Source organism: Austrofundulus limnaeus, unplaced genomic scaffold, assembly GCF_001266775.1.
Source record: "Austrofundulus limnaeus strain Quisiro unplaced genomic scaffold, Austrofundulus_limnaeus-1.0 Scaffold347, whole genome shotgun sequence".
NCBI classification, from domain to species: domain Eukaryota; kingdom Metazoa; phylum Chordata; class Actinopteri; order Cyprinodontiformes; family Rivulidae; genus Austrofundulus; species Austrofundulus limnaeus.
This window is the reverse complement of record NW_013952749.1, coordinates 523,345-541,885: the sequence shown is the minus strand read 5'-3', so window position 1 is coordinate 541,885 and position 18,541 is coordinate 523,345. Positions and strand designations below refer to the sequence as shown.

At 44.8% G+C, this 18,541-nt stretch overlaps 1 protein-coding gene across 1 annotated transcript in view; it reads right to left on the bottom strand.

Moving 5' to 3' along the window:
• Positions 1-6: 6 nt before the first annotated feature.
• The window catches only part of LOC106527885 (myosin-7B-like), a gene marked incomplete at its 3' end in the record, with an annotated part of 19,344 nt that continues 809 nt past the window's right edge, over positions 7-18,541 (bottom strand). Inside the window, 44 exon segments of the mRNA XM_014022896.1 lie at positions 7-228; positions 432-527; positions 799-903; positions 985-1,064; positions 1,141-1,231; positions 1,319-1,444; positions 1,600-1,809; positions 1,873-2,059; positions 4,014-4,129; positions 4,205-4,329; positions 4,394-4,559; positions 4,641-4,824; positions 5,484-5,680; positions 5,790-5,908; positions 6,658-6,784; positions 7,685-7,916; positions 8,050-8,207; positions 8,281-8,371; positions 8,468-8,613; positions 8,785-8,961; positions 9,168-9,410; positions 9,495-9,579; positions 9,648-9,818; positions 9,969-10,105; positions 10,172-10,295; positions 10,966-11,083; positions 11,339-11,426; positions 11,655-11,731; positions 11,815-11,947; positions 12,257-12,436; positions 12,503-12,673; positions 12,779-12,928; positions 13,001-13,119; positions 13,311-13,449; positions 13,564-13,667; positions 13,966-14,064; positions 14,157-14,220; positions 14,333-14,425; positions 14,513-14,606; positions 14,695-14,722; positions 14,808-14,964; positions 15,059-15,202; positions 15,525-15,628; positions 16,466-16,565. Of these exon segments, the coding sequence (XP_013878350.1) occupies positions 7-228; positions 432-527; positions 799-903; positions 985-1,064; positions 1,141-1,231; positions 1,319-1,444; positions 1,600-1,809; positions 1,873-2,059; positions 4,014-4,129; positions 4,205-4,329; positions 4,394-4,559; positions 4,641-4,824; positions 5,484-5,680; positions 5,790-5,908; positions 6,658-6,784; positions 7,685-7,916; positions 8,050-8,207; positions 8,281-8,371; positions 8,468-8,613; positions 8,785-8,961; positions 9,168-9,410; positions 9,495-9,579; positions 9,648-9,818; positions 9,969-10,105; positions 10,172-10,295; positions 10,966-11,083; positions 11,339-11,426; positions 11,655-11,731; positions 11,815-11,947; positions 12,257-12,436; positions 12,503-12,673; positions 12,779-12,928; positions 13,001-13,119; positions 13,311-13,449; positions 13,564-13,667; positions 13,966-14,064; positions 14,157-14,220; positions 14,333-14,425; positions 14,513-14,606; positions 14,695-14,722; positions 14,808-14,964; positions 15,059-15,202; positions 15,525-15,628; positions 16,466-16,565 (5,877 nt within the window).

Sequence of the window (18,541 nt, the reverse complement as noted above, 5' to 3'; positions counted from 1 at the left end):
GTTTGTTTGTTTGTTTGTTTGTTTGTTTGTTTGTTTGTTTTTTTGTTTGTTTGTTTGTTTGTTTGTTTGTTGGTGACTCACCACGGTGATCTTGCTGCTGGTTTGTTCGCGGGTTCGAATCCGCAGCTTGTTGACGGTGGTCTCGGCGATGTCAGCTCTCTCCTCGGCGTCGTCCAGCTCATGTTGGACTTTACGGAAACGCACGGCGGTGCTGCTCACCTGCTCCTCCTGGTGGTGGAGGAGGAGAAGTTCTTCAGTTTATTTACAGCAGATTTTAAAAGAGAAACGACTCCTCCCAAATTAAATGTTATTAAATTAAACTGGTTAAACTGGGGAACAGACTTTCTTTAATCCTAGCTGGAGCATTTTCTGACATGAAGTTTTGGATGAAGAATCTTTGTGTGAAGAATCAAAGCAGTTCTTCGACTCACAGCGTTCTCAGCTTGTCTCTTGTAAGTCTTGACTTTAGCTTGCAGCTTGTCGATCAGTTCCTGCATCCTCAGCAAAGTCTTCTTGTCCTCCTCGGACTGCAGGAGCAACAGAACCAGTGAGAGAAGACCAGGAGCAGCAGAACGAATGAGAGAAGACCAGGAGCAACAGAACCAGTGAGAGAAGAACAGGAGCAACAGAACCAATGAGAGAAGAACAGGAGCAACAGAACCAGTGAGAGAAGAACAGGAGCAGCAGAACCAGTGAGAGAAGAACAGGAGCAGCAGAACCAGTGAGAGAAGACCAGGAGCAGCAGAACCAGTGAGAGAAGACCAGGAGCAGCAGAACACCTGCAGCAGCAGGTCTCACCTGGTACGTCAGCTCTTTGACTCTCCTCTCACAGCGACGAAGTCCTTTCTGATAATCCTCACTGTTCTTCTTCTCCAGCAGCAGCTCCGTCTGCAGCTCCTTCACCTGCACACACAGCCCACCTGTGAGAGCCGAGCAGGGCTTCATCCACCAGGTGACTGAAGTTCATGCACCTGCAGAACTCACTCTTGTCTCCAGTTTGTAAATCTGCTTCTTTCCTCCTTTCAGAGCCGTCTGCTCCGACACGTCCAGTTTCACCTGCAGCTCTGTCAGAGAGAGGCTAACAGGTGAGGTCAGGTCAGGTCAGGTGAGGTCAGGTGTGTGTTAAAATACTCTGCGAACCTTTCACGGTGGACTCCATGTTCTTCTTCATCCTCTCCAGGACGGTGCTGCTGTCCTGCTCCTTCTTCAGCTCCTCGGCCATCAGCGCCGCCTGCAGGAACACAGACAGGAAGCAGCTGCAGTGAAACCCAGCGACTCGGCGGTGTTCTGTGAGGAGGGGTCAGAGGTCAGGACTGACATCGGTGATGGCCTTCTTGGCTTTCTCTTCAGCGCTGCGGCTCTCCTGCACGGCCTCGTCCACCTCCTCCGTCAGGTGAGACAGGTCCACCTCCAYCTTCCTCTTCTGGTTCACCAGACCTGCGTTCTGACACACAGGAACAGCAGATCAGTTCCACCTGTTCTTCCTGATCCACGTGTCGGACCGGCTCGGTCCACTTTACTTTTGACTCGTTCAGACTTTAGAGTTTTACATTGAGAACTTTCCAAACCCTTTTGAGAACATCCTGTAGGTTCTTGTACCTGCGTGGTGAGCAGGTTGGCTCTCTCCACCACCTCCAGCAGCTCGGTTTCGGCCATCTTTCGAGCCCGGTCGGTCTGTTCCAGGACGCCTCTCAGCTCCTCCTCCTCCGCCGTCAGCAGTGAGCACCTGCGCTCCAACAGGACCACCTGCTCCTGGAGCTGATTGGTCAGCTGGACCCGGTCCTCCAGCTCCACCTGCTGCTCCTTGACCTTCAACAGAAACCTGACGTCACCTCAGAGCTGTGTTTTCCTGACGCGTTCAGGTGAGCGTACCTGTGTCTGCAGGTGTCTGATGATCCTCTGACTCTCGGCTGCCTGCCGGTTAGCGTGTCCCAGCTGAACCTCCATCTCYTTCAGGTCCGACTCCATCTTCTTCCTCAGGCGGACGGCCTCGCTGCGACTGCGGATCTCCGCCTCCAGACTGGTCTGCATGTTCTCCAGGGAGCGCTGGTGGCTCCGCCTGGTGGGGAGACGCAGTGGGTCGGCGTGGGCCGGTTCAACGGTCCTACTTTAGCTGCCGTTTAGCTCCTTTCAGCAGGTTTTCTCATTTTAGCTGCTGATTTTAGTGTAAGCATTTGTTTTGGTACTTTCAGCTAAGGTTTTGCTAATATTAGCATGTGCTATGCTAATTTGGGCACTTAAACACATTTTGTTGCCAGTTTTACTTACAGTTTAGCTAATTTTAGTTTTACGATTTGTTTTACTGATTAAGCTGCTAGCTACCGCTCTGTGACATTTAGCTTTTAGCTACTTTTCTGCCTCTTTTCTCCTTTTTTTAAATTTTCCAGAGTTTTAGGTTTTTCTGCAAAGTCTTTCTGATTTGTCAGGCTGTCTCTGAACAAAGCAGAACAATGAGTAATATTATTTAGGCAGCAGTAGCAACTATATATATTAGTTTTTAAACTTTTTTGCTCTTATTGCTGAGTTGCAGTCATGTGACCTGGATGACAAGTCAAACTCAGAGGGAGGACAGGAAGTGATTCGCTCCGGTTCAAAACAGTGAACTGGATGACAGCGAGTAGGATAATGACCTAAATGTTCTGGTGCAGACGAGGTATTGTTCAATAATATGAATAAATTTAGGATCTGATCCATATGATCTTAATAAAAATAATTTGTCATATAATCTGGAGAATTTACTGTCGTTGAGGCGATCTGGTGCAGAGCTCGTATTATACGAGGAGCCAGATGAAAGCTCTCAAAAGCCTCGAAGCTACAATTATTTAGTTTCAGGTTGTTGTCCTGTGACAACAATGCTAACGCTAATGCTAACAATGACTCAAACCTTCTCTTGGGACAATCAAGCTAGGACGTAAACACAATATTATCTTCCCTGGCATATGAAGGCTTGTCTTTCTAAGTAACCGTCCAATAAAATATCAGATAATAGGATTTAAATGATTTGATTCTTACTGTTAGAAAGGTGTCGCTGCAAACTCTTGAAATGTTCGTTTCTTCTCGTGTTTTTAGATTGTTGATTTTCTTTTGTCGTCTTTTATCTGACTCACTACTTTCAGGTAAAAAGCTTTTATCTTTCTCCTGATAAAACAAGTTTGCAACATGTGCAACAACTGTACATGGCACAGACTTTAGACATTTTGATGCTGAACCAGAAGGAAATGGGGCTGCATCTACTTCCTGCCCCCTGTCTGCATATTGTGACGTCCATGCTATGTCATTCAGCTACCCAACAATAAAGGGAAACTGTTGTACTTTTGCTCACATCAGCCGAGCCAACCTTCGATGCTATGACATTCAGCTACCCAGCAATAAAGGGAAACTGTTGTCTTTTTGCTCACGTTGGCCGAGCCGACCATCGATTCTACATCATCAGCTACCCAACAATAAAGGGAAACTGTCGTATTTTTGCTCACGTCAGCTGAGCAGACCATCGATGCTACATCATCAGCTACCCAGCAATAAAGGGAAACTGTTGTATATTTGCTCACATCAGCCAAGCAGACCTTCGATGCTATGACATTCAGCTACCCAGCAATAAAGGGAAACTGTTGTACTTTTGCTCACGTCAGCTGAGCAGACCATCGATGCTACATCATCAGCTACCCAGCAATAAAGGGAAACTGTTGTATTTTTGCTCACATCAGCCGAGCAGACCTTCGATGCTATGACATTCAGCTACCCAGCAATAAAGGGAAACTGTTGTATTTTTGCTCACATCAGCCGAGCCGACCTTCGATGCTATGACATTCAGCTACCCAGCAATAAAGGGAAACTGTCGTATTTTTGCTCACGTTGGCCGAGCCGACCATCAACTCTACATCATTCAGCTACCCAACAATAAAGAGAAACTGTTGTATTTTTGCTCACATCAGCCGAGCCGACCATCGATGCTACGGTTAGCCTGGCTAGCCCTGGCTGCTGTTCTGTCCTCTGACCTCTGAGTCATTTGGTACCTGAGGTTTTCTATCTCTTCGTCTTTCTCGGCGATCTTTCTGTCGACCTCAGTCCGGATCTGCTGCAGCTCCATCTGAAACCTCAGGGTCTTGCTCTCCTCGTGCTCCAGCGTCCCCTGGGCGGTGGAAGGTACGACGGTTAACGCTCAGGTTCAGGTGAGCTGTCAGGTGCCCGAAACAGGAAGTCTCACCTCTGCTTCCTCCAGAGCAGCTCTGATGTCGCTCTTCTCCACGTCCAAGATCTTCTTCATCCTCTCCAGCTCGTGGATGGTCTTCCCTCCCTGACTGATCTGGTCTGTCAGGTCCAGGATCTCCTCTGAAATTAAAGAGTGCTGTAAGACTCGACCCTGTAAACAAAGATCAGTGCARCACACAGGTACCTTGCAGGTTCCTGTTTTCTCGTTTGACGGTCTCCAGTTGGTCCAGAGCTTCTTCGTAGCTGTTCTTCAGTTTGAAGAGTTCGGTGCTCAGACTGCGAGACTCTCTCTGCGACGCCTCCAGCTCCGATTGACTCTCCTCAAACTTCAGCTTCCAGTCGCTCAGCAGCTGTGTCAGACCACACAAACCACCCCGAGTTCAGAGCTCGGTTCCAGCCTCACCACGCTCTCGTCTCACATCTGGACCAACCTTGTCGAAGTTTCGTTGCTTCTTGTCCAGAGCCAGAGTGGCAGCGTTGGAGCGCTCCAGTTCAGCCACCAGGTCGTCGATCTCTGCTTGCAGACGCTGCTTGGTTTTCTCCAGCGAGGAACATTTAGCCTGAGTTCCTCCCAAGGCTTCTTCTACAGTCTGCAGTTTCACCACCAGCTTCTTCCTGCGAACAGAAAATAAATCTGATGAGAGGCTGAGAAAAAAACTCTAGATTTGTGTGTCTGTAGGCAAAATATCTCATGAACCATTGTGTGAAAATGATTGGAGCTCTCAGAAAGTTCTTACTGGATGGACATCTATTGGAGTCAGCCTTATCCAAGATGGCCACCACAGCTAAACACTGACATGGCAACAACTCCGAGTTCACAGATACTGAGCTAAATATTGGTGTGGTAGTAGCTGAGAGTTATTCCTAGATCATATTCAGGGTAATAACACATTGGATAGTATACCTTACGAATCTGTCAGGACTGTAGATGAGTWCGACCTACACTGAGCCAGCCAGTGGTTTTATGATGGACCCCATATTTGAGGAGGGGGCTCCATCTAAAACGGGGGTGTCTGGACATACAAAACTGCTTGTAACTCAAACACTATTCAACATAAGAGCTTCAGGTTTTTTTTTTGTTTAGCTCTGATGAAGGGCTGTCCATCAGGCCCACCAATGACCACCCCCCCCCCCCCCGATCCACACCCAAAACAATAACTCTATTCTGAGTTCTGGTGCTTTGTGTACGTGCGGGGGCCATATGCTARCGCTATGGAGTGTCTAGTTTGTTTTGAACTGGGTTAATGTAGGACTTCCTGGTTGTGTTAGCTTACTTTGCGTCTTCCAGCTCCTCTATTCTCAGCACAGCGTCGGTCTCGTACTTRGCTCTCCACTGAACCACCTCGCTGTTGGCTTTGGACAGCGCCCTCTGCAGCTCAGCTTTGGCCTCCTGCTCCTCCTCCAGCTGCTCCCTCAGCAAACTGCCGTCATGCCGAGACCCCTGCAGGGCGTGAGCCAYCGCCACCCGAGCCTGCAGCACCGATACAAGATGTCAGAGCACACCGTGACGCCTGCGTTTGTTGACACACGGCTCAAAGTTCAACAGAAAGAGCTYAAYATGTTAAAGTTTGACATCTTACCTGGCTACCTTCCTCAAGTTGCTTCTTCAAATTCTCAGTGTCCTGACTGAAACTGAGCTTGGAGCGCTGCAGCTGACCGATCGTAACGTCCCGCTCCTCCAGACGACGGCGGTACTCGTCTGAGAAAACGGCAGAAAAGAAGAAACAGCAGTTTAATCCGGTCAGAGGGTTAGGTGTTCAGATCAACACGTGTCCTGATGAGAATATAGTCCACYTTCCACCTCTGCTCTACAGGAGGACCCTGGGCTCAGAGCTCAGACTTTGTTGGTCACTTCCTGATTCCTTTGTTTCATGCTACGCAGACGACACTCTGCTGTACGTTTCACCTTCAGGTGACCCTGCAGTCTCAGCTCAGATCTCAGATATTTATGAGAACAAAGGAACATTTTTATAAAGCAAAGGCTCAAATAAACATTTTTWGTTTGTTAAACTGATTGTTCAGTCAGTTCATAAAACACAAGACCAGCTAGAAAATCAAGCATTTTCTGCTAAAGATCTGTGTGAATGCTGAGTACTGCTGAAATTTGTTACTTTAAAATTGTCAGAGCAAAAGATTAAATTAGCAAAAGTTACAATTAGCACAACAGCAAATTGAAGCCAAAATTAATTAAACTGTAGAAGGAATCAAAAAAATAAAAATAAAAAAAACAGCAGCTAAAATTTAAGAATAAAGAAGGTATTCTAAATGATCCCAGAAGTCTGCATTTCTATAAGAGCAAAAAGTTCAAATAAATTATCTAAAAATCTCAACCAACTCAACATTTMAAACATCAGCTAAAGAAGTTATTGTCTAAAAACATACAGAAGAAAGTGTAAAGGAGAAAACAATCATGATGATTATAGATTCTGGTGTTTCTCTTTGTTTTACCAGCTTCTGTCACGGCTCGAGCTTTCTGAGCAGAAACTTCGGTCAGTTGTCTCTGAAGTTCATCTGCTCGGTTGTTGCTCTCAGTCAGTTGGTCCTCAAAGACCCTGCACATCTTCTCCACCGCCCCCTGCACGGTTTAAATGTTGAAAAATTTCACCAACATATTTTTCATTTACCTCACTCTTCTTACATTTAAATAATTTTTACTAAACATTAAATTTAAATATTAGAAAAATATATTTAATTAAATCCTAAATCTAAATTTTAAAGTTAAACCTTAAATTTTGAAGTTCACATTTAAGTATTTTGGAATGGAACACAGCCTTTACTGTTAGTGCTTGGCTCATGTTATGATGTCATCATCCTGAGACAATAGCAATCGTTAGCACTCCAAAGCAGCTAAAGCTTCCCTACAAGACATCAAATTTGCAGTTCTGGCTGCTGGACCACAGGGACTGCCCAGATTGTTTATATGAACACATTTTGAATTAAGATTTTAAATATTATCTTCAGCAGCGGTTAGCGGTGGCTAGCACGTCATCATCCTGGTCAGCTAACACTAATTGTTGCAAGTTTAATGTCTTTGAAGGAAAGCTTTAGCTTTTTAAAAAAATTTGGAGGGAGCTTTAGCTGCTTTGGAGCTAGTGGTTGTTGTTGTCTCGGGATGATGACATCATGGCATGAGCCGAGCACCAACGGCATAGGCTGCGTTCCATTCCAAAATACCTAAATGTGAACTTCAACATTTAAGGTTTAATTTTTACATTTAGATTTAAACATTTAGATTTAGGATTTAATATTTAAATATAGATTTTAACATTTAAATTTAATGTTTAGTAAACTTAGCTAAATGTAAGAACAGTGAGCTAAATAACAATAAAACGTTAGTGGGAAATGTTAACACAGGAAGTGAGCTAAATTAAGAAAAGTGTGTTAGTGACATTTTTTAACATTTCATTTTATATTTGGCGTCCCGTAGAGCAGAACAYAAATTATTATTAAAAATAAAGAGTTGTACTGTTTGCACCTTAGTCCTGGTCAGCTGCTCCACATTGATGGTCAGGTCGTCAGCCTCCAGCTTGACCTCYGTCTTCTCCTTCTCCAGTTTCTGTTTGGATCTCTGCAGAGCTTCGATCTGCTCACTGAGCTCCGTCACAGTGTCCGAGTGCTTCTTCCTCAGAGTGGCCACCATGGCCTCATGGTGAAGCCCCGCCTCCTCCATCTCCCGACGCAACTTCTGGAAGTCAGCCTCTCGCTTCCTGTTCAGTGAAGAATCATGTCAGGTTTTAAAAAGCGGGCCCTGTGAACAGTTCAGGTGCAAACTGTCCCAAACTGTCCTTCAAACGTGTTTAAACGAAGCAGAGCTGGGAAAGTGTTTATTYTTAGGTCGACCTGTTGAGGGCGATCTGAGCGGCCGAGGCTCCTCCCGCCTCCTCCAYCCTCTCTCCCAGCTCCTCCAGCTCCTTGGCGATGTCGTTCCTCTGGCGTTCAGCTTTGAGGCGCCAGGCCCGCTCCGCCTCKAGCGCCTCCTCCAGCTCCTCGATGCGAGTCTGCAGGAACAGTCAGCACGCTGAAGCAGCACGGATCAGGGAGAAGGACCAGCCGGAGTCCTGCTCCACCCACCTGAAGCTCCTTCATCCTCTTCTGAAGCTGAGTGGCCACGCTCTGCTCATCCTCCATTTTGGCTTGAAGCTGATCCACCTCAAAGTCTTTCCTGAAGAGGACGAAGGAGGCGGAGAAGTGCTGAAAACCTTTCAGTTAGCTCTGAAGGAGTGTGAAGCTCCTAAAAAGATCAATGAACCATTCTTACTTCTTCAGTCTGTCCTCCAGCTCTTCTTTCTGGTTCTCCAGGTCCTTCACTGAATCCATGGACAGCTTCAGGTCCCCCTCCAGTTTACGCTTGGTTCGATCCAGATCACTTCGTACCCTTTTCTCCTGCTCCAAGGAGGCCTCGGCCTGCAGGGAGCAGAGTGACTGTATCTCATGATGGTGCGTTATAAAAACACACTTAGGTCTTTTACTCTGTGTTACACTTTCATGGTAAAATGACATGAAAGCAGCAGAAGGATTCTCTCAGAGCTGTTTGTCTTGTGGCAGAGGTGCAACACGAAGGAGAACGTGACTCACGTTGTCCACCTGCTGCTCCAGTCGAGCCTTGGCTTTAGCAAGCATGTTGACCTTGTCCTCCTGCGCCTGCAGATCATTGAGGGCCTGTTGGTGGGCCTCCACCAGGGCAGCCTTCTCTCTGCTCAAAGATGCAATGGATTCATCCAGAACACACATCTCATGGGACAGGTTCTTCACCTGGACAGAGGAAGGGAGTCATGAGTAGGGCTTTGAAAAATCACAAAACACAATCAGGTCTTTGACAGCATTTTGTAAAGGATGACAAAGAAATCTACGATCAAAGTGAAACAGTAAATAAATGTATGACTGTTTTGTTTATTGGTTGTCTTTTGTTTGTTTTAATAAGTAAAGTGTGTCTCAGATCCTGTGCAGCCGTACAACACCTTGTTTTCCACGCTGTGTCGCTCTTTCTCCACTTTAGCCAGCGTGATCTCCAGGTCGTCCACGTCCCTCTTCAGGGACAGCACCTCGTCCTCCAGCTGACGCTTCTTGGACGTCAGGTTGGCGGTCACCTCCTCTTCGTCCTCCAGACGCTCCTGCGCCTCCTTCAGCTTCGACTCCAGGGAGATTTTGGACTGAATCAGCTGATTGCAGCGCTCCTCTGCGTCCATCAGGTTGTCTTGCTCCTGGTTGGTTCAGGTCACAGAAAAGACTTGTCAGGTCTTTGCTTCACATCAGGCTCTAAAACATCAGGTTAAATATTCACTCACTGCTTGAAGCTGCAGAGCCAAATCATTTTTCTCTTGAACCAACACCACCTGCCGCTCCTCGGCCTCCCGACGCTTCGCCTCCGACCTGATGGAGCCAGAAACACCCGTCAGATACAAGTCCATGTCTGAGCAGCTCCTAACCTGTAAACCAACCTTTCAAAGGCTTCTTTTAACTTGYCGAAATCCTCTCTGAGAGCAGCCAGCTCCTTCTCCACCTGGGCGCTCCTGAGCAGTGGGCGGAGCTTGTAGAACATCATCATCCAGGGCCAAGTCCTAACCGAGAAGAACGCCCTGARGTTGAGCTGGATGACCAGCAGAGCYTCTCTGAAAGAAAGAGATCAAAGCCTCAGAAGCTCAAAAAGACTCGACTTCATTTAGTTTGAAACAAACTGGATCAATCTGAACATCAGGTAGAAAATTAAAAATAAACATCAATCAATTTCTTTCAACAAGTAGATTTTACATCAAACTGACCGTTTCAGAGTCAGATCCTGTCGTTCGATCCTCATCAGTTTCCCTCTGCACATGGCCTGGACTGCCGTGATGATGTGGGACAGACGGTTGTCCCTCATGTCCTCCAGCTGTCCCAACAAACCTGCTTTAAAGAAGACCTGGAGAGGAGCAGGACACATTTAGACAACGTGATGTCGTTTGGCACCGGCGGGTGTTTGTTGTACCTTCGTGAGTCCAAACTTGTACTGAGTGTGGTCTATGTAGAGAGAGCCCAGGAGCTTCTCTGCTGCCTTCCTGCTGTCCATGAACGAGTCCTCGGGGATCGCAGTCGGGTTCAAGATACGATACCTGAGGAAAGAAGGTGGATCAGTGTTAGGGTTAGGAAGTGTGGCAGAACAAGTCCTGTTTGAACAAAGTGCTGACATCACTGCTGACATCACTGCTTCATCTCCTGAGTTTAGAGGCAGTTTTAAGTCTGGAGAACTCTTCAGACCACATTAAGACTTTTCAGACCACATTAAGAGTCTTCAGACCACATTAAGACTTTTCAGACCACATTAAGACTTTTCAGACCACAGTAAGAGTCTTCAGACCACATTAAGAGTCTTCAGACCACATTAAAAGTCTTCAGACCACATTAAGACTCTTCAGACCACATTAAGACTTTTTAGATGACATTAAGACTTTTTAGATGACATTAAGACTCTTCAGACCACATTAAGACTCTTCAGACCACATTAAGACTCTTCAAACCACATTAAGACTCTTCAGACCACATTAAGACTCTTCAAACCACATTAAGAGTCTTCAGACCACATTAAGAGTCTTCAGACCTTATTAAGACTTTTCAGATGACTTTAAGTGTCTTCAGACCACTTTAAGACTTTTCAGACCACATTGAGTCTTCAGACCACATTAAGACTTTTCAGACCACATTGAGTCTTCAGACCACATTAAGACTTTTCAGACCACATTGAGTCTTCAGACCACATTAAGACTCTTCAGACTCAGAACCCACCGCTGTTTGAACTCGGCGTACAGGAGACGGTTTGGAAAACCCTTCCTGCAAATCCTGATTCCCTCGAGGACTCCATTACACCTGAGCTGATGGAGGACCAGGAAGGGATCTATCACCCCTGGAGGAAAGAACAACAGGTGACAGGTGAAAWAACATTTTGCTTTAACATCAGTTCTAATCAATTGTAGTTTTCATCAGATGTGTTTGGTTCTGATGGWTCACTCTAAGCTGCTTCATCACGTGTGTCTGCTTGTCGCGCTTCATTGTTGTTTTTTGGGCAAACATGGACAGAATAACACAAATCATCCTCAAACTGCTTCCAGTAAACTACAGAGACCAGCTGTGACCCAGCAGAGATGCTGGGTTGTTTTACCTGGACTCTTGGTCTCGTTGGGGATGATACAACGGACAAAGTGAGGCTGAGTGCTGCGGAGGTTCGCCATCAGTTTGTTCAGATTTTCCTGCCATGACACCAAAAACCAGAAGTGATCAGGTGAATATTACTTCCTGTTCTGCACTCAATTCATTAAAACCAGTTACTGTGATCCTCTAATAATGTTGTAAACTGAACAAGAGGAGAATTGTTTAGTTAAAGATGCTTAAGTTTAGTTAACTCTTTCCTTGTAGACTTCTCTCTTGTTTTTCTGTTCTTGTAGCTATAAAACATACTGTATTTTGATCGAACTGACCTTGTGCAGCTGTGAGACAGTCTGAAAAGATGCAGCTTTCCTCTTCCTGTGTTTGGTTTCCCTCTTGAGTTCCCCCTCTGAACCAACACAAACAAGATTAAACAGCCTGCCCCCCCCCTCCTGCCCTGTGCTGAGGTTTACCAGCGGCTCAGTTAGTTACCCATCTCAGCGCAGACYTAATAATCAAACAGCCCGGCCATCAGTTTGCTGGAGGATTTCTGGAAAAGAGCCACCACTGTCTCATTCAGAGGATCTCTGTTCTTGTCCAGCCAGCCCATGATGTTGTACGGCACCTACACACCAAACTTTGTTAAAAACAGGCCAAACTAAGAGCCCAACAACTGGACTGATAAAGCTTAGCACAAAAATACAGAACAGGTGTGATGAAAGGTTGGTCTGTCAAAGTTATGTGATGGAGGATTGATCCTGACTGTCTAATGTCAGCTCTAATAACGGTTTTTACCATGACAGTTGTWTGATTACATGAGGACCAAACTCTCACCATAATAAGACTGAAAAGAGATCATTTTGTTAGTGAAGTTCCAGATGAAAGAGTTTAAACTCCCTCTCTTTGATCGTTAACACTAGCAGCTGCRACCCACCACCCCGGCGTAGTGAACCAGCTCAAAGTGTGTCTCGTATTTGCGCTTCTTGTCCAGTCGTGGTCTCTGGAAGTTGGGGGACTTTCCCAGGTGGTTGTCGTACAGTTTGGTTCTGAAGCTTTGGTCCGTGGCTTTGGGGAACATGCACTCCTCCTCCATGATGGACAGGATCCCCATRGGCTGGAAACAAACACGTTAATTATCTGTATCTTCAACCTTCAGTTGACAAATCAGAGGCAAAGCCACCTTCTCTATGAGGTCAATGCAGGCCTGCAGGTCCAGACCAAAGTCTATGAAGGTCCACTCGATGCCCTCAGTCTTGTACTCCTCCTGCTCCAGGACGAACATGTGGTGGTTGAAATACTGCTGCAGCTTCTCGTTGGTGAAGTTGATGCAGAGCTGCTCGAAGCTGTTCAGCTGCACGAGACCAGAAACAAGATTTTTACTCTTTTATTTCAAAACCAGGAGCATTGATGATGAGACATCAACACCTAAACACCTCAGACTTGTTTGTGTCTTTACCTCAAAGATTTCAAAGCCGGCTATGTCCAGAACTCCGATGAAGTACTGTCGAGGCAGAGAGGTGTACAAAGACGAGTTGATCCGGCCCACGAGCCACTTGAACATCCGGTCATACGTGGCTTTGGCCAAAGCTGCAACAGCGTAGTTCACCTGCAGTCAGACAGAAAACACTTCACCCAGCCGTCCCTGGTTCAGATGGTTTGGAGCTGGTAGACTGATTACCTGTTCAACCGTCTGCCCTTTAACTATAAACTCATTTCCAACTTTGACCCGCGGGTTCAGCAGCCCCTTCAGCAGCTCAGAAGCACTGATGCCCATCAGGTACGCWGCCTTGTCCACACCTGAGCCCACCCAAACACATACCAAAAATAATATTTATAAACCTCTAAAGGTAGCATTATGTAGAATTATAAATAAAACACTATAAATAAATGGTAAATGCCCTGAAATGATACAGTCCCTATAGACTCCAAAGTGCTTTACACCACAAGACCATTAATGTGGGATGAAATGAGGTTTAAACGTGTCCTACTCTCAGTGCCGTCAGCCTCAGCCTGCTCTTCTCTTTGTTTCTTCTTGAACTTCATGTTTCCAAAGTGCATGATGGCTCCAACCAGTTTATAGCAGCCGTACTTCTCCTCAGGGGTGAAGCCCAACGTGTCCATGGCGCGCTGAYCACAGAAAGGTTAGTTTCTTAAAAGTAAAGGGAAGGAGTTAGATTATTAAAAGCAGAGGGTAAAGGGGGAGGAGTTAGGTAATGTGCAGAGGGGAGGAGTTTGTCTTACGTCGGTGAGACATAGCTCATCCCCGTCGTTGATGCCCTCCACAGTGGTCACTCCCTGAGAGCAGAAGTGGTAGTCATAGGGGTTGGTGGTCACCAGCAGCATGTCTGCAACAAAGTTAATAAAATATATTCATTCAAATCAATCTAAAAATCCGCAGACTTTTTAATGATTTAGGTCTAAATTCAAAAACCAGAGGGCATCAAAGAGAGGACATTCATTTATATAAAGCTACTTTAAGTATCTACTCTGGTTGTAGCTTTGCCCAACTAACTGTTAGCTTGTCAGTCCTGTTGAAATAAAACAATTAACAGTTTGCATCACTTTATCTGTTTCTGTCTGAACCCAGATTGAATTAAATCATCTGGTTCTGTATTTATTATCACATCATGTTGCCGTAATTACCTTGTAGTTCTGGTTTGCGATTGGACAGAATCTGGTAATAGATGTGGTAACTTCTCTCTCCTGGCTGCTGAAACACAACTCTGGACTTTTCCAGAAGATCTGATCAAAATGAACAAAGCAATACTTTTATTTGTGAGCAAGAGCAGGTGTAAACGTCTCTTCATAGAACAACGTGCCGCAGACAGACTCACAGCTGTCGACGTCAGCCGACGCCAGCTTCCCAGTCGGCCCAAAATGAATTCTGATGAATTTTCCCTGTAATAAACAAAGACCCAAATCTTTTAAAACTGTTTAAAATATAAGCTGAAACATAAAAACTTGTCCTCAGCTCCAGCATCAAACATTAAATGAACTTTACTGAACTCACAAAGCGAGAGGAGTTGTCATTTCGAATGGTTTTGGCGTTTCCAAACGCCTCCATGGCAGGATTTGCTTCAATGATCTGATCCTCCAAAGAGCCCTGGAAAAATAAAAACATCGAAGTCACAGTGGATCGTTTTAACATTTTACAAACAGTTACATATTCAAGAAAATAAAAGTAACTTACAACTTTTTTCACATTTTCCCCCAAAGCAGCAATGATGGCGAAGTACTGGATCACCCGCTTGGTGTTGACCGTTTTCCCTGCCCCTGACTCCCCACTGACCAGACAATCAAAAACAAAACCACATTTTGATTCAAAGATTACAGATCAAAGAGGCACAGCTGGTAACTGAGAGATTGACGTACGTGATGAGCATTGATTGGTTCTCACGATCTGGGAAAGAAAAAATAAATCAAATAAAACATCAGAAAGACAAAGAGRTTTTGATGAAACCCTGTTGGAAGACCGGGTCTCTCACTCTTCAGCAGGTCAGTGTAGGCGTTGTCAGCGATAGCATAGATGTGGGGCGGCATGTCCGTACGGCGTCTCCCTTTGTAGCCCGTTATCACAGCGGTGGTGTAAACAGGAAGCAATTTGTAGGGATTGACGGCCACACAGAACAGGCCCGAGTACGTCTGGTACACAAAAGACAAAAACAGTACTTCAGCAGGAGTTTTGTCCCATGTTGTGCAGAGAGGTGTTCCTCTGTTTTGTTTGTGAGGCACTAACGTAGATCATCCACATGCCGTATCGTCTCCTGAGGTTGAAGAGGACAGAGGCTTCGTTAAGGTGGGTCAGCATGGCCATGTCCTCGATCATGTCGAACTTTGGAGGGTTCATCAGCTGCAGGTCGTCCTCTTTTACGATGAGAAACTAAAGTGCATGACAGAGAGCTGTGGTTTAAAGTTCAGGTAAAGGAAACGGACCAATAGATCCAGTACATCTGTCACATCATTGGACCAACAGTTGGGTTTTTAGTACTGCAGTATACTGACCGATGGTAAGGTCCAATAACTCTGGTACAATACTGACCAACGGTTCAGCACATCTTAGCAAATTGGAAATTAAACTTCTACCTGTTTTTTAACCATTTAAATCTAAAGCAACTGATAAAACAGCTACTTAGACTAGTATTGGTTAACTAGTTACTAGTATTGGTTAACTAGTTACTAGTATTGGTCAACTGGTTACTAACCCGTCCATCTTTAGTCTCTACAGTTGTCTTCTCTCCATTCAGTTCCTTGACCTCCACCTCGATGTACGCTTCAACTTCATCTGGCATCCAAATACGTTTGGTTCCTAAAACAAAGTTTTAGTTCAGTACTCGCCTGCGTACACATGATACACTGATCACACAGAACATTATGACCACAACAACACTGAAAGTCTGGTTACTGTGGTACTCAGCAGCTTTATTAGACTATAAGTGAACATTCTGCCCCTGAAGGTGATGTGTTGGACACAGAAAATAAATGGACACACTGAGGATTTGAGGTTTAGATGCAGCTCTGTGGGACATTCCTGGTCCGTACAGGTCAGGACCTACAAGAAATGGACCAAGAAAAAAACCAATGAACCAGAGACCGGGTTACGAATGGCAGAGGACTACTGGCGTGCACTGGGAGTGAAGAAAGACTTGTGTTGTCCTGATCCATAAACAAGCTGCTGGAGCTCAGCTGAAAAAGTCAAAGTTCTACTGGGAAACGTTGGGTCCTTCCACTCATGAGGATGTTGATCCGAAGCTCTGACCCAGTTATTACTGCTGACAGACCCCCTCCTCCCTGTTGAGAATCTATAAGGTGTTCTGGAACAACTAGTCCGATCCACAGCAGCCACACCTTCCAGCTTTTAGGACCTTAAGGATCTGCTACAGATGGCTTGAAGACCAACACCACAGGAGACTTTCAGAGGTCCACCAGAGTCCTTTAGAAAGAGATTTTTAAAGGTGCACAGCAGACCTCCGGAGGTCCACGAGAGATCAGATGGAGCTGTTGACTAACTGAATCAAAGGAAAAAATGTCACAACAAAATAAAACTAAACTATAAAGAATAATCCCAAACTATGATTACCTTGGTTACACCATCTAAGGCAGGTGGTCATAATGTTATGGCTGGTTAATAAAAGCAAGTGTTTACCATCAAAGGCCTCGGCCTTGGCCGCCAGCTGCTCCAAGTTGGTGAGTCGGAGGTAGCGAGCGGCTTCTCCAAGTTCTCTAATGTCCAAAAATCGAGACATCTGAGAACAAAAAGAGAAAATCCCTCCTGTAATCTGTCAGATTAAATCCATGAGTTCAACTCAAAACTGTTGTTTGTTCAAAAACTGTCATTTTCACCCAAGTTGAATTTATTTCATAAGAGACAGAGCACATTAACATGAGTTCATTAAAACAAACATGTAAATCTGTTAGATTAGACACAAGAGCTAATCAATGCACACTATTGTGATTCATTTCCCATCCAAGTCATCTCCACTTTGCCATGCTTCTCCTCCTGCATACTTTGTCCTACAGCTGCCATTGTAATTTATATCTGTAAATCTCCTGTGCCAAATGATGGCTATGCCTTTTGGTGCCTGTAAAACTCATAGTTTTTAAAATATTAATGTTTAAAATCATACAATGCCAGTCAATGGAGCCTTGTATTGGTCCAATACTGCCCCTTGCTCTATATACTCAGTACTGAGTCATAGTTTAATAATATTTAAACTCAGTAGTTCAGTGATTACAATACTAATAAATTGTATTTTGATGTTTTACTAAAATCTTGTCCTAATATTACTCTATTGTTGTAACATTATGCAGTTCTGTGTCAACAACTACATTGGCAATGTGGCCTCTTTCTGCACACATACAAACCAACCCTTGGCAGTACCATCTGCCACAGCTCCACTGGTCTCATGGTTAACTCTATGAGCTTTCATGTGGGAGATCTGGGTTCAAAACCCAGCTACAGCAACTTTAACAAAAAATCACTGCAAACTTCATATTGTCAAACAATTACCTTAATTACAAACACCTGCTGKRMTGACAYGCACAAGCTGGWATAGAAAACACATTTGAACTTGGTCACAGTTCATTCTGCAAGTCCACTGCTGCAGGCAAAGKRATGRTGCAATGACATGCTACATGGCAATGCACACTTGTTTTACATCGTAAAAACCCATGTCTAGTTTTAATCTGTAATCTCCTGCAGGTTGGTGGTATATGTGTCATTTGATAAAAGAAAAGCTTAATTCAAACTGGTAAAAATAAAACTCACAAAACAAACGTTCATTCAGAGAAGTTCATTTTGGTTCTGATTGTTTAACAGATGAGAAGTTTCTTAATCCTGATGAGTGATTTTAATAACTTTATGTTTTTTAATGAGCTGTAAAATGATTGGATTAAGATTTGGGACAAACTGATCTTTGATAATCTGAAACCTAAATCTGGGTTTAAATAAGGCTGGATCTGAACTGTCTGAATATAAACCAAACATGGTTGAACTTAAAGTCTGTTTTATTGCTGGATTAGGATTTGTGCATCAGTTTGGACTCTCTGAGACCCCCCTGGATTAAAGCGGGGGTCTTTATTTGTCTCTGTGTGGACCCTGAGGTGATGCTGCTCAGCTGGAATGTGAGTCATGATGTCAGGAATGCTGGCAGACGTCAGAGAATCAGAGCGGCTTTAAAGAGCTAACAGCTGCCACATCAGGTCTGGGGGGATCCCTGTAACCCCCCCCCCCACACACACACACACACACAGACACACACACACACAGACACACACACTTCATCACTGTCTCCCGGCTGGAGCTGGTGCTGCCAGAACCAAAGCCTGGTTGTAAACGGAGCTGCTGCTGGACAAAGGATGAACTTTAGGAGCCTGAAGTCATCCTGATATTTACAGCTGGAGGAGAGAGACCACCCAAACCAGGACCACCCGACTGAAGCAGGCAGAAAGGCAGAGCAGGAAGTGAGCCTCAGACTAACATTATGTTTTATAATTTAAAACTTTTCCTGAACTGTCCAAATCATTGTAATGTTTCTACAGTCTGATAAATGTTCCCACATCACAGCCTGACTCCTGTTATAGATGCTTTATAAACACTTTATACACAGATTCTTATCAYTCAATAATAAATGCTTATTATGCATTAATTAAGGATGAGAAACAGACAAAACTGTCTGGTTTCTTGTTAGTGAGACAAATCTGTTCACGTTACAGCTAAAGG